The sequence below is a fragment of the Plodia interpunctella genome, chromosome 19 (genome assembly GCF_027563975.2).
Source record: "Plodia interpunctella isolate USDA-ARS_2022_Savannah chromosome 19, ilPloInte3.2, whole genome shotgun sequence".
Taxonomy (NCBI): Eukaryota; Metazoa; Arthropoda; class Insecta; order Lepidoptera; family Pyralidae; genus Plodia; species Plodia interpunctella.
Window position 1 is genome coordinate 8673566 of NC_071312.1, and position 22451 is coordinate 8696016.

The 22451-nt window shown below is 37.3% G+C and overlaps 2 protein-coding genes across 4 annotated transcripts; one reads left to right on the forward strand and one right to left on the reverse strand.

The window, feature by feature from the left end:
- Window positions 1-405: 405 nt before the first annotated feature.
- LOC128678441 (serine/threonine-protein kinase 40-like) lies at window positions 406-17696 on the reverse strand. 3 transcript variants are annotated; one of them, XM_053759998.2, is made up of 12 exons: window positions 17589-17696; window positions 17087-17471; window positions 16483-16626; window positions 15877-16110; window positions 14665-14797; window positions 13916-14096; window positions 13174-13267; window positions 11664-11858; window positions 10220-10419; window positions 8680-8734; window positions 7818-7996; window positions 406-5470 (listed from the first exon to the last, which is right to left on the reverse strand). In XM_053759998.2, exons 2-12 carry the CDS (start codon window positions 17420-17422, stop codon window positions 5353-5355), a joined length of 1869 nt encoding a protein of 622 aa, XP_053615973.1. In that variant the 5' UTR covers window positions 17423-17471; window positions 17589-17696; the 3' UTR covers window positions 406-5352. The 3 variants fall into 3 exon arrangements, with proteins under 3 accessions (XP_053615973.1, XP_053615974.1, XP_053615972.1); XM_053759999.2 differs by lacking the exon at window positions 17589-17696 and having other exon boundaries at window positions 7818-7993; window positions 17087-17570; XM_053759997.1 differs by lacking the exon at window positions 17589-17696 and having other exon boundaries at window positions 17087-17570.
- Window positions 17697-17883: 187 nt separating this feature from the next.
- On the forward strand, window positions 17884-21778 carry Afg3l2 (AFG3 like matrix AAA peptidase subunit 2). Its single transcript, XM_053759995.1, has 2 exons — window positions 17884-19702; window positions 20100-21778. Exons 1-2 carry the CDS (start codon window positions 18247-18249, stop codon window positions 20963-20965), a joined length of 2322 nt encoding a protein of 773 aa, XP_053615970.1. The 5' UTR covers window positions 17884-18246; the 3' UTR covers window positions 20966-21778.
- The last annotated feature ends 673 nt before the right edge of the window (window positions 21779-22451 follow it).

Consider the following 22451-nt stretch of genomic DNA (forward strand, 5'->3'; position numbering starts at 1 on the left):
TTCTAAAAAATCGCCGGAAGAAAGGATGACCGCCTTGTTCCAAATATGGTGTATCAAAAAGTTTATGTGACAAGTCTACTCGCGTGGGGTATCATAAGAATATTAAATGAAATTATTTATATTTATTTATTTATTTACTTTACAGTAAAACACTGTATGCAAATATTAATACTATATTAATAAGCTATAAATCATATCTATTTGTGTTCGTGACATTGCCTACGAAAATCCTGTCGAATGTAATTCCACATGCACTTAAGTAAAAAATATATATATATTTTATATCTTTGCAATCGATATAAATAAGTATGTGGCGAATTATTTATTTTGCTTATCGTTTGAAACGCACTTATCTCTAGAACAGATACATATTGAAAATGAAGGGGTCATAATAAAAGCTTGCAATAAATTAAAATACATTTTATTATCCACATACCACCGAACAGGATGCATTAACAAATAACAAATTGGCCTACTTAAAATATACATTACAATTATCACTCATAAACTTCTGGGTTGCCATTACAGAAAATAACAAAATTACCAATAACCAAAGAATTATAACAAAAATGATACAATATATTGTAATTACAAAACCACGCTCCGCTTCACTGATCAATGATGCTTGAACAGATGGTACAGTCAACAGCACATAGCTACCCTGCATGGGTCTTTATGGTGCGGTAATGGCGGCGAGTTTGCTATGAATTTGGGTAGGTTCATTGCTGTTAACCGTGTTTTCTGACATAAATGGCTCAACAGGCATAAAACTGAAATGATTCAACGCAGGAGGACAACTTAAATATTTTGTTCACAAAATTCCCAAAGGAAAAAGCCCGATGATGAAACTAGTCTTTGCGCGGTTTCCCAAAGCACAGATAACTCTAGCTTGAGAACTATTGTACCCTTTTTCAAATGTCTTATTTTAAGTTTATGTGTATGTTTCATCTCCGCACTGCAGGGACATCCACGATGCTGTTTCCATTCGAGACACAGGCTCACGCCGAGCTCGATGGCGAGTTAGCTGATGGATGGTCCGCGCAACGCGGTGCACTTTGGTTTTATGTTTTTTCTATTGTGCCAAGAAACTGCCAATAAATGCTATTTTTTATTTATTTTAAATCAAAATAACATCGCTCATGGCAACCCAAACACCTGTCAGATAGAATACAAACAATACATTCGTAAAACAGTTTGGACGTTTGATTTAAGTAATAACTTTACAATGCTTAAAAATTGCATTGCATACGCTTACAATATTGCAGTCTGCCTTTAAAGAGTAGAAAACGAATTTTTGCCGACATATTTTTTATCATTGCAACACCAACATTGGATCATCAATCTATAGACAATGAAGCCAGCACTAGGTACTAAGAACATTTTGATGCAAAGGGGGTGTCTGTGGACACCCCCTTTGCATCAAAATGTTTCACGTTCCGGCGAAACAAAAATTATATCTCAAGTTACTTAAATGTTTACTTTATTATCATGTTCTTACGTAACCTAACCTAATTATGTCAAGCAAAACTGAATTTACCGATTATTTTAATTCAAGCTTATCTAGATTTTGAGCAACCAAAAATATTTTTTGACAAAACGTGCTTTCGATGAAGAGTGATTCTGTGAACTGTGGACACCCCGATGCAAAGTACATATTGTACAAAGTACTGCTAACTCTTTCATCTGTAGCCCGATCTCTCTCTCTTTCTTGTGCGGAGGAAGGTATAATTATATACGATGATACTTATGTATTATATATAATAAATAAATAAATAAATATATCAGGACAAATCACACAGATTGAGCTAGCCCCAAAGTAAGTTCTAGACTTCTGTTATGGGATACTAACTCAACGATAGTATATTTGATAACATATACATATATAGATAAACATCCAAGACCCGGGCCGATCAGAAAAAGATCATTTTCCATCATGACCCGACCGGGGATCGAACCCGGGACCTCTCTTATGTATAATGTACACATTCAGATCAGACCACAGATAAAGTTCTTATTAGAGCTAACTCTAATAGTATCTATAACACCACGAACGTGATTGGTTTATACCACCCAATGTTGCCAGCCAAATAATTTAATTCAGTCAATAATCTGATCATATCTCAGTATCGTCATAAATTTTCTATTCTTTATAGGTAACTGTACTGTAGTAAAATTATATACAAATTTGAATGGCTGCATATTAGGTTTTAACCTTAAATATAGGCATCCTTTTAAAATAAGTCAAAAATACCCGGCTAAACCCACTTACAATGAAAATATCAGCTAAAAATAATACAAGTACATTAATAATGCCGATTTTACACAACAATAATACATCAGACTTAGCGAGTTACATTATTTCTTACGTGACCGGCTCCACGTAACGCGGGCCAGCTCGCCGGACTTGGCGGGTTCGGCATACGTTGCTGGTTTTTCGTTGCGGTAAATAAAAGCACTCATACAAACCACGCAATGTACACGCATTCGCGTCGGAATCTCTCCGAGATCTACGATAGTGTGTAGCCGGTATTACAGTATATTAGTTTTTCATTAAAAAATGATGTTCAGGTAACTGTATTTTGCCATACCTGAGTAAAAATTCGATTGTGCTAAGAAATTATTTTCAATAAAAGGCATTGTTAGTATACTATTGAAAAAATATTGTAACGATATCTTGTTGTTTTGAATGATTGCAGACTACTTACTATAGTATGTTTCTAGTGCATTAGGAAAATAGAAAAACAATCCGAACGATTTATATCCTGTTAAAACAATATAACGATGTTGTCACTATGTATGCTTAGATCTGCTAAACTACGCAACAGATTTTAGGCAGATTTTTTAAATATATAATGTGATTCCTGAAAAGTCCTTTCATGAAATAATGTCCTTTTCTCAAAATGTCCTTTTAATAAAAAAAACTGTTTTAATCAGTTGCTTATCTAAATTATCATCAAAAACACACAAGAACACTTTGAGAAAAGGATATTATGAGAATGGACATTGTGAGAAAAGGATATTTTGCGCCAAGACGAAAAATGTTTAGGTGTATTATTATGGTTTTACCCGAGCGAAGTCGGGGCTGGCCGCTAGTAAATAATATTTAGTAAACGCAAATATATAATAACTTGTATAATAAAATAACAGACATTTTTCGCTTTATCATGTATAGGTACTAGAAAAAGACTATAGTAACAATCTTAATATGAATATCTCCACGCATAAGCATAAAAATTAATACTTCGTCCTTAGCTCCTATCATTATTAATATTATTGATGAACTACTCTTATATTTGTGAATATCAAATATAAATGAAAACAGTTTGTATGGGATTCTTACCTAATTCTAAGTGTGTATAATTTTGAATTGTGAATAATGAATTCTCGCTACTCTAGCAACCTACATTTATTTCACACAATACACAGTTTATACACATAATTGTATCACACAATTTGGCAGTTTTCATTTTTGGACTGTTTCATAAAATGTGACCGTCCAAATCAAAAGGGACTTTATGGCGCCCGGCACTTACGACATTATTGCAAATTCAAATTCAAATTCAAATCATTTATTCAGAAATTAGACCTTCACAGGCACTTTTTCTCGTCAATCTTTATATTTATAGTTATTTCTCACAAGCTACAAACTATTGGTACTGGTTCTCACAAGCTACAAAGTACTGTAACTTGTCGTTGTTTTGTATTCGAACAACGGCAATAAAGAGCTAAAAGCCAGCCGCCATAAGGTCCCTTTTGATTTGGATGACCACAAATGATAATTCAAAAAGATATAACAGTGTATGAAGAGCAGAAAACGGAATGACCAGCTACATTTTTTTATTATTGCAACAACTAGAGATGTAAAGAACTCGAGTCTTTTGAGTCCTAAATTTTAGGCTCGGCTGACAAATTGCACAACTCGACTCATTACAACAAGACCCCCAGACTATAAACTCTTGGGCGCACAATTACAGCGTTTAGGTCTTAATTCGCGCTCGAGTCGTTTTACGGAACGAGTCGCGCTCAAGTTCTTTTCCGTTCTTGGAGAGTTCCTTTATAAATAAACTGGAAATAAAATATTTAACTTTTGTGGGATATATTAGTAATTTAGTCATAGTTCCTTTTATGACAAGTGACAACATTACGTTCTTCGATTTTTCAATTACCATAAACATTATTTTTAAAGTATTCAACCCTGATACGCTCAAGACGTGATACACTCGAGCTCTTTTTAAGACTCCAGTTCTATTTTGTCGCTCGAGTCTTCGAGAAAGGACTGGAGCTCGGCTCGGCTCAAGACTCTTTAGAGTTTTGTTAGTACACCGAGTCTTGTAAAATTGAGCAGTCTATTGAATTAAGCCTCAAAGACTGGAGTTCTTTACATCTCTATTAACACCTAGTGTTGCCAAGTGGACACAAAATCATCATGTAATTTAAGAGCGAGGCTTTTGTCGGTGGAGTTCATCGCCCTCTCTCCATATCTAATTGCTTCAATTCTTAATACGACACGACGCCCACTTTTTCTTTTAATTCTATCTCTTTATCTCTTTGTAACTATCTCTGTCTATATCTTTCGGATTTCCTGGGCCCCTTCGAAGGGCCCAAGAAGGCATCGTGTCGTATCAAGTGTCCTAACATTTAACCTCCTCTATTTTCAATATCTAGACAAGTGAACACAGCGCACTTATTAATTTTCTGTGAAGGCCTTCGAATTAATTAACACCTAACCAGGCAAATACTTATATTTTTACAGCAGTAGAAGTTGAAATCGCTCGTGTATTTAAGTAATAAAAAGTAGATACACGATCTTTACATGTCTTTATTGAAACTGACCCTTCAATCAATATATTAGCACATGACAAATCGATTGTCTGAATTATTTAAAACCGACGCTTAGCAATGTCGGGATTAGACTTGGGATTACAGTCTGTCAAGAAAGTTGAGAAAATACATGAGTGCGCTGTCTCCTGTTGGCTGGCAACACTGGGTGTACAATTAACCAATCTATTTGGTGTTGCAATGGCAAAAAAAATGTTCGTTCGTCAAAAATCTGTTTTTCTCACTTTTTCGACAGACTGTAACTATTGTTTTGCCCGTCTCTCCCTTTTCAGCATTTGACATTTAAAGAACGAGACAAAACAAAGAATGACTATTCCGTGCTTAATATTTGCATTTTTTTTTATTTATTAATAAGTGTATGTTTCAATAAAAAGGCACGTCAAGATAAGTTCCCTTAATTACGTCAAGAATACTATTTTTTTTTTATATAAAACAAAATGGCAGCCTTTAGCAATCAGTATCCGTAACTATAGTTCTTTTATTTTAATTTATTTCATATTATTATAAAGTTGTCTAATTATAATCTTCGTTGTTATTCTCTTGTCTACTAATGCCCGTTTCCCCTGGGTTCGTCCGTCCCCTGGATAAATCCAAACCCGGCAATCTTACAACATAGTCGTTGTCCCATGATCTGAAAAAACAAAAATGTTTTACCACATTTTAATGAGATTCATACAGTTCGACGGCCTTGTTTAACAGCCGCCAGCGGCGACATTGCAATCGGGTTGTGCAACAAAATATGAAACTGACTGATTAATAAATTAATTTTATTTTCCAAAACTTCCAACCCCTAGATTTAGTTCAATGTAATTTTTAAAGAATTACCTGCCGAATGATATCGTTACGATGCCACATAGTGTTAAACTAGGCGTCACAGCTCCGAATGAAACCGAGAACACGCGAAGATGAGAGAGAGAGATTGTATTGCCCTATCTATGAGAGAGAGAGTTGTATTTACCTATCTATGAGAGAGAGAGTTGTATTTACCTATCTATGAGAGAGAGAGTTGTATTTACCTATCTATGAGAGAGAGTTGTATTTACCTATCTATGAGAGAGAGAGTTGTATTTACCTATCTATGAGAGAGAGAGTTGTATTTACCTATCTATGAGAGAGAGAGTTGTATTTACCTATCTATGAGAGAGAGTTGTATTTACCTATCTATGAGAGAGAGTTGTATTTACCTATCTATGAGAGAGAGAGTTGTATTTACCTATCTATGAGAGAGAGAGTTGTATTTACCTATCTATGAGAGAGAGAGTTGTATTTACCTATCTATGAGAGAGAGAGTTGTATTTACCTATCTATGAGAGAGAGTTGTATTTACCTATCTATGAGAGAGAGAGTTGTATTTACCTATCTATGAGAGAGAGAGTTGTATTTACCTATCTATGAGAGAGAGAGTTGTATTTACCTATCTATGAGAGAGAGAGAGTTGTATTTACCTATCTATGAGAGAGAGAGTTGTATTTACCTATCTATGAGAGAGAGAGTTGTATTTACCTATCTATGAGAGAGAGTTGTATTTACCTATCTATGAGAGAGAGAGTTGTATTTACCTATCTATGAGAGAGAGAGTTGTATTTACCTATCTATGAGAGAGAGAGTTGTATTTACCTATCTATGAGAGAGAGTTGTATTTACCTATCTATGAGAGAGAGTTGTATTTACCTATCTTTTTTTTTTTTTTTTTAATATATTAGGACAAATCACACAGATTGAGCTAGCCCCAAAGTAAGTTCGAGACTTGTGTTATGGGATACTAACTCAACGATACTATATTTTATAACAAATACATATATAGATAAACATCCAAGACCCGGGCCAATCAGAAAAAGATCATTTTCCATCATGACCCGACCGGGGCTCGAACCCGGGTCCTCTCGGTTCAGTGGCAAGAACTTTACCACTGCGCCACCGAGGTCGTCAACCTATCTATGAGAGAGAGAGTTGTATTTACCTATCTATGAGAGAGAGAGTTGTATTTACCTATCTATGAGAGAGAGAGTTGTATTTACCTATCTATGAGAGAGAGAGTTGTATTTACCTATCTATGGGAGAGAGTTGTATTTACCTATCTATGAGAGAGAGAGTTGTATTTACCTATCTATGAGAGAGAGTTGTATTTACCTATCTATGAGAGAGAGAGAGTTGTATTTACCTATCTATGAGAGAGAGAGTTGTATTTACCTATCTATGAGAGAGTTGTATTTACCTATCTATGAGAGAGAGTTGTATTTACCTATCTATGAGAGAGAGTTGTATTTACCTATCTATGAGAGAGAGAGTTGTATTTACCTATCTATGAGAGAGAGTTGTATTTACCTATCTATGAGAGAGAGAGTTGTATTTACCTATCTATGAGAGAGAGAGTTGTATTTACCTATCTATGAGAGAGAGAGTTGTATTTACCTATCTATGAGAGAGAGTTGTATTTACCTATCTATGAGAGAGAGTTGTATTTACCTATCTATGAGAGAGAGAGTTGTATTTACCTATCTATGAGAGAGAGAGTTGTATTTACCTATCTATGAGAGAGAGAGTTGTATTTACCTATCTATGAGAGAGAGAGTTGTATTTACCTATCTATGGGAGAGAGTTGTATTTACCTATCTATGAGAGAGAGAGAGTTGTATTTACCTATCTATGAGAGAGAGAGTTGTATTTACCTATCTATGAGAGAGAGTTGTATTTACCTATCTATGAGAGAGAGAGAGTTGTATTTACCTATCTATGAGAGAGAGAGTTGTATTTACCTATCTATGAGAGAGTTGTATTTACCTATCTATGAGAGAGAGTTGTATTTACCTATCTATGAGAGAGAGTTGTATTTACCTATCTATGAGAGAGAGAGTTGTATTTACCTATCTATGAGAGAGAGTTGTATTTACCTATCTATGAGAGAGAGTTGTATTTACCTATCTATGAGAGAGAGAGAGTTGTATTTACCTATCTATGAGAGAGAGAGTTGTATTTACCTATCTATCTGCAGCCTCGCCCGCTCGTTCCACGCCACAGCCCTGAGGTCGCTGTGGTTGTGGTGGTGGTTGTGGTTGTGGTTGTTGTGGATGTTGCGCAGCCTGGGCACGCGCGCCGCCAGCGCGCGCAGACGCGAGGTCTCGGCCGGCGGTCGCGGCTCCGGCACTGCGCTCTGCTGCTGCGATATTATTCACACTATCACATTGTGGAACATATGATCTGAGCTTTTTCCCTCCTTCCTCCCTCAGCCGTTGACGTCGGAGCCCAAAATTGAAACATTTAGATTCAGCTGCATTGTTGTCCATGAATCTATCAAATATATCTTTTTTATCGAGGTAACAAATATTTTTTACAATTGTCTCACCTCGTCGTCTACCCTATTGTACATTATAAAGCAAGTGGGCTCGGCCTTATTATTGCGCTCGGCTTTGTCTCTCGCTATAATTCAGATTCCTATGTCATACGACATTTTAAGTTATACGACTGTGAAAATCGCATCAAATTCCGTCCAGTAGTTGTTGCGTGATGCATGAATACAGAATGCCGTTTGGCTTCTATTACTCCCATAAAGACCCCCATTGAACAATATCTATGGTCGTAATAAATGAAACTCCTGTATAGCTCAACTATCAGCGGCAATTTTCTTGACAGCGAAAAATATTTGAAATCAGAATAACATTGTCAACTTATTTCTCTAATACAATTTTGGTGGCCAGTGCAGTTATTTTATTGTTATTTAAATCCTGGACACCCATAACTATTTTTCTTTAACATCTCCTATGTACAGTCATAACTCACGTACAGTTTAAGGTAGGATACAATTAATTATTATAATAACACTCCGTTTCAATCTACACGTACCTCTGTCCGTCTCGGCTGTTCAGTTCTTTGATTATTCGTAAACATGTGCTGGTACCTGGGAACAAACATTTTGTATCAAATTTAATTTCGAAATTCTTTAAAAATAATAATTTCAAAGTAAAAGTGAATCTATTTCAACATATGTACTTTTCTTATATTGAAAAGTTTTATTTAAGACTCGCTTTTGCCCGCGGCTTCGCCCGCGTGAATTTCATAGCAAAATCTCAGTATTTTTTTTATCGCGTAATCTGTAAGACTGGTAAACATATATGATTCAAATTCGCATTTTTTTCTCATCTTTAGTTCAATTTTCTGTTTCCCGCTACGTGTCTCGTCCCGCAAACTTGTGCAATCCCGCTTCCTGCTATGTAATGTAAAGTAGATATTCCGTACCGTTTCCTACATATTGTGCCATCATGTTTTTTGTAATGTGTCCCGTCCTGTTCCCCACTACGTGTCTCCTTCCCATTTCCCGCTCCTACTCCCACTCCCGCTTTCTGCAACGCGTGCCGTCCCATTTTCCATGACGTTTTACGTCCCGGGTTTTTATTAACCACAAACGTAAATTAAACATTTTTTGTATTTACTATTACTATTATTTGCTACAAAAAGTAAGTGTGACAATTTTCAGCTTTTTATCTTGAAAATTATATTAAGTCCCATACAATCTTTCACATTCCTTATGAAGGGGTTGAGGGTTAATTTTCAGAAAAATCTGAAACACGTATTCAATACTTTGTTATAAACAACCAAAATCCAAATTTTCAAGTCACTAACTTCAACGGTGTAGGACTTTCCTATTTACAGATTTCACCCCTTTCACCCCCTTCGGAGTAGAATTTCCAAAAATCCTCTCTTAGTGCTCACCTACACTCACCTACATGCCAAATTTCAGCTTCCAGCTCAGCAGTTTCGGGTGTATGTTGTCTGTCAGTCAACAGCCAGGCAGTCACTCAGTCAGGGAAGAGTTTTATACTGATATATTGATACATACTGCGCCCATTATATCTATATCAGACTTTAATCGATAAAAACAATTTGTTCATATTGTGTTTACACCTTTCTACAAATTTTAAAGTAAATCGGCTCCGTGGATTGTTATTTTAATTTTCCTACAGGACCCTCCTCATTTTCCGGGATAAAATATCTATAAGATGTTAACCCGGGATTCCGAGGAATTTTTGATTCATAATTAGTTTTTCAATTATCCTACGGGAACCTAACCATTTACCCGGATGAAATGTATCTAATTTTCCTACAGGACCCTCCTCATTTTCCGGGACGAAATGTCTATAAAATGTTAACCCAGGATTCTGAGGCATTTATTATTTCACTCTGAAATTGTGTCAAACTTTAAAGACAAAGATTATTTATTTGCAAAAATATTCTCGGGATAAAAAATACCCTATGTGTTATTCCGGGTTATATTTTACCCGTATACCCAATTTCATAAAATCCGTCCAGTAGATTTCGCGTGAAAGAGAAACAAACATGCATACATCCTCAGAAAGTTTCGCATTTATAATATTAGAAGGATAACCTGGCTATCTCGTCGTGGCTGAGCGGTCTGGCGTCGCGGCCGACCCTCTGCACCGTGAGCTGCCGGCTGCCGGCGGCGGAGGACGGGGAGGGGCACGGGGAGGGGGAGGGGGAGGGGGAGGGGACCCCCGGGGGCCGCGCGGGGGGGAACTTCATCGCCAGGAACTCCGGCAGCGGTACACAGAATATGCCCAGCTCCTCCTGGGAATCAATTTTGGCTTTCGAAAACTTATCTATTTCAGACTATAGACTATGAAAAGATATAAAAAGTAGCCTATGTGATATCAAAATCGATTCGGCAGTTTTTGAGTTTATTACAAACAAATGTACAAATATTTTCTTTTTTATAATATTGGTTTCGATTTTAGAAGTATGGACAAACGTCTATAGTGAGAATACAGGTCTTATTTAGCTTATAATAATTTTATTTGCATGGAGATCCTAATGCTCCCTCTACATGTCTCATCCCGTTTTCCGCTACATGTCCATTCTGTTTTCGGTAACGTGTACCGGGTATCTCATTTCCCGTTATATATTCCGTCCCATTTCTCGCAACACGACCTGTCCTATGTCCCGCAACGTGTCACATATTGCTTCAGACAAGTTTCCAATACATTTTGTTTAACCACAAATAGTAACACTTGTTAAATAAAAGTATATTTAACCAAAAAAAAAAGTTGAGAATTTGCAATCATTTCGATATTATCAAAATCAAATCAAAATCAAATCATTTATTCAGAAATTAGGCCTTCACAGGCACTTTTTCACGTCATAATCTAAATTAAATGATGTTTACCAAAGCTACAAACTACTAGCATTTCGGAACGACCACTGCTGAGAAGAAATGCCGAAAGAAACTCATTCAAACAGTGTTGGTCCCTATTATGCCAGAAGGGCTTACCATTTTTTATATATAAATAAATAAATAAATAAATTATAATAAATAAATAATAAATATTATCCCGTAACATGTAGTGTCCCTCAAGGACCTTATTTGGGTCCCTCATTGTTTAATGAGCCATGACCCACCACGCCGCCCCGAATCCGTGGTTTCAATGGCCCAAACTTTGACGACCTCGGTGGCGCAGTGGTAAAGTGCTAGCCTCTGAACCGAGAGGTCCCGGGTTCGATCCCCGATCGGGTCATGATGGAAAATGATCTTTTTCTGATAGGCCTGGGTCTTGGATGTTTTTTGATTTGTTATAAAATATTTGTTATAAAAGTGTCGTTGAGTTAGTATCACATAACACAAGTCTCGAACTTACTTTGGGGCTAGCTCAATCTGTGTGATTTGTCCTAATATATTTACATTCATTCATAAACTAGTTACTCATATGGAAGGCCAGTACCCCAGCAGTTGGGACGTTAAAATGTCTGATGATGATAATTGTTTCTATAAATAACCTAGTGGAATGAAAGTCAGTTACGATAAGAATAGTACTCACGTTGGAATTAGGTGTCCTCTCGCCCCCACTCTCGACGATATTCAAGAACGGTTTCCTGTCCACCTCGCTGGAGCACTGCGGGCTCTCCTTGTCTTTGTGTTCCTCCAGCGCGATGTCGGGGACCACCTGCAGCTCCTCCGGGGGGTTGGGAACGATCACGTAGCTGGCTATTATACTGGACAGCTGGTCGAGGACCTGCACATTATATGGTAGTCCAGATTTATGTTTATCATCTTGTGAAGTATCGTTCGGTTAAAATTCGTGTTCTTTAAGTTTCACTAGTACATTGTGACATTTCAAATTCTGCTCATGACTACATTGGTAGTGTAATGGTTAAGACGCACGCCTGTGGATCGAAAGGTCCCAGGTTCAAATCCTACTCGTGCCACATGAGTTTGTATAACAATCTGACTCATGTATAGTAGTTTTCATCGTCCACCACTTGCTTCCGGTGAAGGATAACATCGTGAGGAAACCTGCACTCTGGTTGATTATTAACTTGTGTGTGAAATTGAGAAGGCAATGGCAAACCACTCCATTACTAATGCCAAGAAAGTTGTTGTGTGTGTTTAATTCCACGTAATGACCACGACCCCCAGCCCTGAGGAATACGACTATGAAGAAGAACTCTATGTAATAGCCAAACAACACGAGACAGTACAGTAGCGTTATGTAGCGGAATCGAACATAGAGTTAACGTTTTATACAAACGACATTAAAACAAAAGAAAAGGATTTTTATTTATTATATTTATACAAAAATCGTAGAACAAAAGACCTTATGCGCTTTTGGAAGGTTATGAGTTAGATACCAGTAACCCTGTATAAATATACTGTACATTATTGAGACTTAGCACGAATCTTTTTAGCCGACATTCAAAACCCGAAAGTTTCAATACACTAGGCAACATTTGACGCACAACTTATCATTCTAACTCACTTTCCACTGACTAGAGTGAAATAGCACATAGTCCATCTCACTCATGCAGATTGTAATGAAAAGGAAAGAACGATATGTTGTGCATCAAATGTTCCACGGTGTATCCGTGGCTTAAAACACACCAAATTTTACTCGTCGACACCAAAGTTTGAAATTTGAACGAAGCAGGTTTCTTCATGATGTTTTCCTTCACCGCAAGCAAGTAATGGTAATAAAATTAATATACATAGGTATATATGAATCAGATTTGTATACAAACTCATGTGGCTTTCAGGATTCGAACCTCGGACATTTCTGGGGGCGTTTTGCATTTCACCTCCAACTATCGAATCGATTCGAAGTGAGACGACGCAGCGAACCAATCACATTGCGGTGTGGTTGTCGTAGCGTCACAATGGCGCGCTGTGATTGGTTAGCTGCGTCTCACTTCGAATCGACTCGATGGTGAGATGTAAATAGCAAAGTCACAGGCGAGTATCTTGACCAATGGACCACCATCACATTATATGTCCTAATCCAGGTCACAACGAGTAGTCCTATTTTAGGACGGGGACCACAAGGTACAACTCACCTCTTCCGCCAATAATCTATGTTTGGGATCCTTGACCAGCAGCCTCTGAATCAGGAAGACTGTGCTGTCTGACACTTGTACCAAATTGCCGTCTCTGAAAGAAGGGCATTCATGGAACTTTGAGTGTGCCGAAGGTACCTTTTATTCCGACAAAAGTAAAATACAGACGAAGGGGCGTGCAAAGCGAGATATGTTATGTTGGGAGAAAAATCAAGGGCTAAACTTTCGGATAATAAAATTAATTGTATATAATTAATAATATAGTAATGTATATATAAATTAATTATGTATATCACGTTTTTCATATATTGTGACAGCCCTCCCTGTTAGGTCATCCAATAAAGTAATACATTCTAAAATAAAACATCTATTTACCACGAAAGTTATGTTTTTAAGTCTATTTTAATTTATATTGCTGCAAAATCATAGAAAAGACATGGTAAAATTGTTTATGTAATAAGGGTGGGTTGCACCGTTAGTTTTGACTTTAATTGCGTAAAGTGCGTACGCCATTTTGTCTCAACGTCAGCGACGCGTCGGTTAAAATCAAAGTTAATTAAATAATTGTAAGAAACAATAATGGTAGACCCCTCTGGCATGATAGGGACCAACGCTGTTCAAATGAGTTTCATTCGGCATTTCTTCTCAGCAGTGGTCGTTCCGAAACGCCAGTAGTTTGTTGCTTGTGAGAAATACACTGGGAAGGTCTAGAATTATAATTAGAATGGTAGATAATACTGACGGCGGTATATTGTAGTTGGCCTGCTGTATCCTGGTGAAGAGCTGCGCGAGGCTGGAGTCGCAGAAGGGGAACTGTCCGTACAGCATGGTGTAGAGCAGCACGCCGGCCGCCCACATGTCCGAGGGCTTGCCCAGGTAGGGCCGGCACTGCAGCACGTCCGGCGATATGTACGCGGGCGACCCTGCGCAGCGGGCGAGATACTGATACTACCCTACTCCGACAGCGAGCTACTGGTTACTACATTTTAACCCCCGACGCAAAAAAAAGGAATGTTGTTGTCTGTGTACGTGTACCATCAAAGGGTGAACCGATCTGGATTTGATAGCAAATTTTTATGCGGTGGTTCTTAGATATGTTCGATCGAAATCGGTTCAGCCGTTCGAAATGTATATTGAAAGTCGGGGGTTTTTTATTTGTGTAACAAATAAACTTTTTATTAAATTGGATGATATACATTATTAACTGAAAATTTAACAAAGCTATCAAACTTTGTTTTAACTTTGATTTATATATTCTACAACTTAAAATCTAATTTTAGGTAATTTATCCAAATATAATGTCAAACTTTACAAATATGACAAATGAAAATGACATTTTATAAAAAAAATGTTGTTTTTTTTTTAAACATACTTTAAATATTATTTAAATATTTGTAAAAAAATATTCATTTGTTTTTTTTTTTATATATAAAAACATATTTATTTTATTGTTTCTATAAAAAAAACATGTTGTGTTGTCAATTGCCGTACCTCTCTGGTCCTTGAGCAGATCGCGGTCGCTGCCGAGATGAGTCCCGAGACAGAAGTTCCCGATGGTCACGCGACCCGTCCTTTGGTTCAGCACAATGTTCCCTAGCTTTATGTCTCTATGTACTATGTTTCTCTGAAATTATATTATTCATAAATAAATATATTAGGATAAATCACACAGATTGAGATAGCCCCAAAGTAAATTCGATACATACTAACTCAACGATACTATATTTTATAACAAATACATACATAGATAAACATCTAAGACCCAGGCCAATCAGAAAAAGATCATTTTCCATCATGACCTGACCGGGGATCGAACGCGAACCTATTATATTTGAACGCGGTTCAAAGCCAAGCATTTTACCACTGCGCCACCGAGGTCATACTATTAAATTACTAGGAGCCACTTCGGTGAAAGCATACAATTACACACCTAAATCTTCCTCAGGTAGCACGCTATCATCATAAAACCGCATGAAAATCTGCAGTCCGCGGCAGAAGTTTTTGAGTTTATCGCGGACAGACGGACGCAGCAGAGACCTTGCTTTATAATATGTGAGTATATGGATGTTAAGAGGCGTGTTGCCGATTAAAGTCTTTTATACGCACCACATTTTCATTTTACGAAAGGGGCAATTTGCGTAAAGGACACTATGGTACTTGGGTCTTTCTGCGAAATTTCTGTAATTACGAAATATGTTGCTGATATATATATTTGTGAACATTCCATATGTAAAATCAATATTATGTATACATTTGTCGAATAATAGACCTTTGGCACCTGATGCTTCTATATCTAAATAAGTATACAAATCATTAAGTAAATAAGTTTATAAAAGCAAGATAAAGATCAAAAGTAATTCCTAATAAAAAGATACATCTTCTTCATAGTCATATTTACTTATGACTGAGGGTCGTGGTCATTACATGGAATGAAACACACGTAACAACTTTCTTGGCATTATTAATGGAGTGGTTTGCCATTGCCTTCTCCATTTCACACACAAGTTAATAATCAACAATTGTGCAGTTTCCCTCACGATGTTTCCCTTCACCGGAAGCAAGTGGTGGACGAATGAAAACTACTATACATGAGTCAGATTGGTATACAAACTCATGTGGCATAAGTAGGATTCGAACCTGGGACCGCTTCACTGCTTCTTTGAAGATACATAGATAGACACTCGCTTCGTAAAAGATACATACCTTATGCAAATTAGCTACTACCCTAACTATATCATAAAATATCAATATGGCCTCCTTCTCTGGAACTTTTTTCACTTTGGTCACATACTGCTGCAGGTTTATCAGCTCGGAACACTTCTCGCTGAATTGGTGGGAAGTCATGCAGTCGAGCACAAGGAATAGCCTCTGTCGGACTTTACCGGTGTAAATAAAACCGGGTCCATTCGGATTGGGGACTTCTTCTAAGGCATGATCCTGAAATGGATTTAAAAACTATCATATATATACACATTTTAGGTATATAAATACTTTTGTCTGAAAGTATTAACTGCATAACATATTTGCGACACAATAGAAGTTATCCAGTACTAATATTATAAATTTTAAAGTGTGTTTGTTTGTCTGTCTTTCACGTCAAAACTGACAGCTACTTATTGTTGGAGTTCATATATGGAGACTCAAATGATACAACATTCAAAATCTTGCCTTCAGATTCTAAGAGGTGATGGTGCTACCACTACATACCTAGTCCCCTAATGCTAAACTCGAACGTTACAACATATCCTTTAAAATCCTACAGCTGATTGCAGATTTAAAATAAACAAGTAGGTAAATTAGCAAGCCCACCTTGAAGAGTCCATGGTGGTGTATGACTCCGTCCTGATCCTTGAGCAATGAGAGCAGGGAGTACTCTGTGTGGAGCAACATCTTGCCTTGCCGGTCATCTTGCGTCTCTGGCTGGCCTTCATTCTTTAAAGTTAGGATTTTTACCTGAAAAAATATGATATTTCATTTGCAATTTTTTTGCAGGTTTAAAAGAAAAATGGCCCTTACTGCTTACAGTATAGTTGCTAGAGAAAGTGAAAATCAAAGATAGTAAGGAAACACCATTTTTTTTTATATAAATAAAAATGTAAGGAGGTTGACTTGGTTTGGACATCTAATGAGTAGAAGACCAACATTTAGCTAAAAGAATTTTGAACATGATGGATGTAACCATTAAGGTTACAGAAAAGGGAGACCAAGAAAGTGATTGACTGTGTTAGGATGGATATGAAAGAGTTAAGTGTGGCCTTGGATATGACAAACAAGAGAGTGAACTAACACCAAATGCTGGAAATAGTAATGAAGATAATTTGTTTTCTAGCAACCATAAGGATTTTCAAGGTTCCAATGTCACTATAATCTGTCTAAAGATGCAACATTGTATAGCATGGAAACAATAACTCACCTGGTAAAAGTCATCAGTTTTTTCTTTCCTTGCCAGACATTGCACTATACTTTTCACAGGACTAGGCCCAAGCTTAGGGCCTAACAAGTATGGGCCAGCTTTCCTGACATACTTATCAGGCACAGGAGTCCCTGGAGCAGGCACATCACTCTTGTTATAAGTCACATTACACTTTTTAGGAGAATTTGGTGCTAACTTCTTGGAACTTTTAAGGACCCCACTAGACGTGGAGCTAGCATATGCGGAGACCCTCGCGATTTTCGGACTTGGCTGCAGGAGCAAAGGTCGTGTCCTCTTCCCTGAATTTGTACTACTTTCTGGTCTCTGTTGGTCCATAACGTTTCGAAATTATATTGAATTTTTGGCTTCCTTCCACAGCTTAAACCTGTGAAATAGACACTGATTTAGACGTGGAATGTCATGAATTATTCGATCCTAATGAATTATATTCACTATATTGCTACAATAGCAAAAAAAAAGTAATTTTTGTCCGTGTATTTACCTGTGAAATGAAAATGTCTGATTTCGTTTAGAAATTTAAGAATAGGTACCAACTTAGTTAGTTACCTACCACTTACTACTATACCTACCGATATCACTGAGACATTTTTTTACATAAAAAGATAAAAAGAGAAACAAAATGCTATCATTGTAAATTATGGTAGGTACTTAAAACACGAATGTAAATAGAATTAATTATTAAAACCAATATTTTCCACATCTTTTCATAATGATTCTTGAACGAATAAAGGCTGCATACACAAACTAATTAATTCTTCATAGGGTAACACCAGAAAGCAAAATACCTATTTTCCAACATTGACGATAAATTATGTAATGATTTTATTTTACAAGTACAATACAAAAATCTTAAGATATTAAACAAAACGGGGTCCTTGGTTTCACAATGGTTTCTTTTTGCAACATTTTTCGATAGATTGGAAAGTGCAAGATTGTCTTGTAGTGAATCGTGACTGTCAAATATATATTTTGACAGTGTGTAATCTGTCTGTCTGCATTTGACAAGAATTTTATAACCAAACCATGTTTGTCATGATATTTCTTGATAGATTTTCGTGATACAATTTGTTGAGCGGTTGTGCAATATTGATTAAACGTATTTATTTATTGTTATAAAATATAAAGTGTAGTCTATCAGCATGTGGAAAGGTCTTAGATTAACACAATCCCAGTTATCAAAACTCCATTTCAATGGCCACAAACTTCAGCCTGTCGGTGTGCCAGCTTTAGATTCTGTGTTAAATCAGTGGTACGAGTTCTGCAAGAAGCCTCCGAAGGGTTTCGAGAAGTATTTCCAGCCTGGCACCAGTCAAAAACAGCCGAAAATCCCAGATAAAGAAGGATCACCGGCCCCTTCAAAAAGTTCGCCTTCATCTCCGAAACCCAGTAGCTCACAAGACAAATGGAATATAAATATGTTTTCAAACACCGGAGGTGGCAGAGGAGGAGGCGGGCGCGGTGGTTACGAAGGCCAGGATCGAGAGAAATGGATGATGTTCGGAGCTATGGGTGTCATGACTTTGCTTGCCTCATTCGCTTATTTCGAAATGAGATACAAAGAAATAAGTTGGCGCGACTTCGTAAATTTATACTTAAATAAAGGCACAGTTGAAAAACTAGAAGTAATCAATAAGAAATGGGTGCGTGTAAAGTTACAACCTGGTTCATCTTTAGAGAACAAAATCATTTGGTTCGCAATCGGCAGTGTAGACTCTTTTGAAAGGAATTTGGAGAATGCTCAGACGGAAATCAGTGTTGATCCACCTAATTTTGTTCCTGTTATTTATAGAACTGAAGTGGAAGCGGCCAGTTTGACTGGGTTGCTGCCTACATTGTTAATCATAGGATTTTTGATCTATATGATGAGAAGATCGGCTGACATGATGGGCCGCGGTGGCAGGAAGGGTGGGGGTCTATTTGGAGGTGTCATGGAGTCTACAGCTAAGCTAATAAATCCTACAGACATTGGTGTTAAGTTTCAAGATGTAGCTGGCTGTGAAGAGGCTAAAATCGAAATTATGGAGTTTGTAAATTTCTTGAAGAATCCTCAGCAGTATATCGATCTTGGGGCTAAAATCCCTAAAGGAGCATTGCTTACAGGACCCCCTGGTACTGGTAAGACGCTTCTTGCCAAGGCAACAGCGGGGGAAGCCAATGTTCCTTTCATAACTGTATCCGGTTCAGAATTCTTAGAGATGTTTGTCGGTGTTGGTCCTTCTAGAGTACGTGACATGTTTTCCATGGCCCGTAAACATGCTCCCTGCATTCTGTTTATTGATGAAATTGATGCTGTAGGGAGGAAGAGGGGCGGTCGTAGTTTCGGCGGCCATTCAGAGCAGGAAAACACATTAAATCAACTTCTAGTTGAGATGGACGGCTTTAACACTACTACAAATGTTGTGGTGCTTGCTGCCACAAACAGAGTTGATATTTTAGATAAGGCTTTACTCAGACCGGGCAGATTTGACCGACAGATCTTTGTGCCTGCTCCAGACATCAAGGGAAGAGCTTCCATCTTCAAAGTGCATTTAGGGCCGCTGAAGACTGGCTTGAATAAAGAAAACTTGGCTAGAAAGATGGCTGCATTAACTCCAGGTATGGTATATATACAATAATTTTACACCTATTTACAATTTTAATGCAAATTTCTTACTATACTATAACTTTATTAGCTCAGTCTGTCCTTTCTAAATACTAACGTTATAATGAATTTTTGTATAAGGTATGTCAGTCAGTAAACCCTATAAAATAAAATGCCTGAGTGCTTTAATTCCTAAATTAAAATTTATTTGCAATTTTTACAACACATTTGTACAACTTTAAAATGTAATTCTCTTTAAATACAGTCACTCTTTGATGATCGATGGAGATACTGACTAGGGACACCTTTAGTTTCAAGTATTTTTAACTGTAATGTCTATTTTTCACATTTGTTTTAATGAAATATTTGTAATTCTCACATTGACATATGAATTCTTATGTTATTTTCCAGGTTTCACTGGCGCAGACATCGCGAACGTGTGTAACGAAGCAGCCTTGATAGCCGCCAGGGAGCTAGCCTCCGGGATCAGCATGAAAAACTTCGAGCAGGCCATTGAAAGGGTTGTTGCCGGCATGGAGAAGAAATCCAATGTCCTCCAACCCGACGAACGCAAGATAGTCGCTTACCATGAGGCCGGACACGCTGTGGCCGGATGGTTCTTACAGCATGCTGATCCCTTACTGAAAGTATCTATCATCCCCAGAGGAAAAGGCTTAGGGTACGCCCAATACTTGCCCAAAGAACAATATTTATACAGCAAAGAACAATTATTTGATAGAATGTGCATGACTCTAGGAGGACGAGTTAGTGAAGAACTATTTTTCGGAAGAATCACAACCGGAGCTCAAGACGATCTGAAGAAGATCACTCAAAGCGCATACGCACAAATAGTCCATTATGGAATGAATGCTAAAGTCGGCAATGTATCTTTTGAAATGCCTCAACCAGGAGAAATGGTTATCGATAAACCATATTCAGAAAGGACTGCCGAATTAATCGATTCTGAAGTTAGAGATTTGATTTCTACTGCGCATAGGCATACAACAGAGTTGCTGACGAAACATAAGGATAATATTACTAAAGTGGCAGAGAGGTTGTTGAAGCAAGAGATTTTGAGTAGGGATGATATGATAGAACTATTAGGGCCTAGGCCATTCCCGGAGAAGAGTACTTATGAAGAGTTTGTTGAAGGAACAGGGTCATTGGAGGAAGATACTACATTACCGGAAGGTTTGAAGGATTGGAACAAAGAAAAGCAACCGACAACTCCACCGCCAGCAGAAAGCATACCAACAGGGGCTAGCAGTAAAAATTAAGTTGTATAATTGTTTTTGGACGTAAACAAATGGCGGACGACATTGTAACAGCGTGAAAAGCTAATTTTATAAATGCATTTGTAGCTTAAGATTGAGTGTAAGGTCTGGACCCAAGAACCTGTGCAAACTTCCAAGACTTATCAACAAATTTTGTTACATACATAAACTCGTGTACAGTCAGGGTAAGAAAAAGCTATGCCAGTTTTATCTGCCCCCCACTGTACTAATGAGTGAAATCATTGCTTGTTTTTATATACTAGGAAAGTAACCAAATTTAGTGAAACCGCTCAACAGGATTGATCGGGTATTTTATGTATTCAAGCTTAGCATTCAAATACATAAATGATAATAGATACATCACCGCTGAAAATGTCATCTCAGCGGTGGTTCCGTGACCAGTATTGCTTCAAATAAAAAACGAGTCATTATATAACCAATAATTCGTAGAACTTATCTGTTTATACCATGACATCATCTGAACTTTTTGTAACGTAGAAATTATATTTTATAGTTCACTCTTCAAATCTTTGCTTCATTTGTATGAATGATATGTCGTCCATTTTTATGCGTCTATTTGTTGATCAATTTGTGAATTTACCTTTAAGAGGTTTGTTTGTTTTGTTAATCATAATGTGTAGAATGTCTTAGATTATTTTGTTGCAAGTATTTTTTAAGTCTGACAGGCCGAACTAAAATCAAGAACATTACTTTAAGAACCGAGTCAGACCAAGGCTGTTCGCATTTTTAAAAGTGTAATATAGCCGTTGTGTAGTACGCTTTTTGTAACATAAATAAATTCTAGTACATATGTCATTTCTTTTTTATTTAACTTATTCTAACATACAATCCTTGATCTCAGCCCTTGATACATTGTCGACGTCGGTGGAGTAGTGGAAAAGTTCTTGCCACTGAACCGAGAGGTCCCGGGTTCGATTTCCGGTCCGGTCATGATGGAAAATGATCTTTTTCTGATTGGCCCGGGTCTTGGATGTTTATCTATATATGTATTTCTTATAAAATATAGTATCGTTGAGTTAGTATCCCATGACACAAGTCTCGAATTACTTTGGGGCTAGCTCAATCTGTGTGATTCGTCCTAATATATTTATTTATTTATAAAAAAAAATGCATAAACATAGCGTAGTTCTTATGAGAGCTTTTATTTACCGCAATGAAACATCATTGAATGGAAAATCGCCTCTCGGTTCAGTGGCAAGAACTTCACCACTGCGCCACCGAGGTCCTCAAACGCATTCGCGTCGGCATCTGCCCGAGTTCCGCAATAGCGTGTAGCAGGCATTATTTACCGCAATGAAAAACCAACAATGTATATAATATCACCGAATAAGTAAAATATCGAGAAACTATTGCGATAATGGTGCCCATTGCCATCTGTCGGATGTAGAATAAACTAGTATTCAGAGGACTTGAAGTTGGAACTCTACTGGCTACACTACCGATTAATTCTATTTTTTTTTCGAATTGG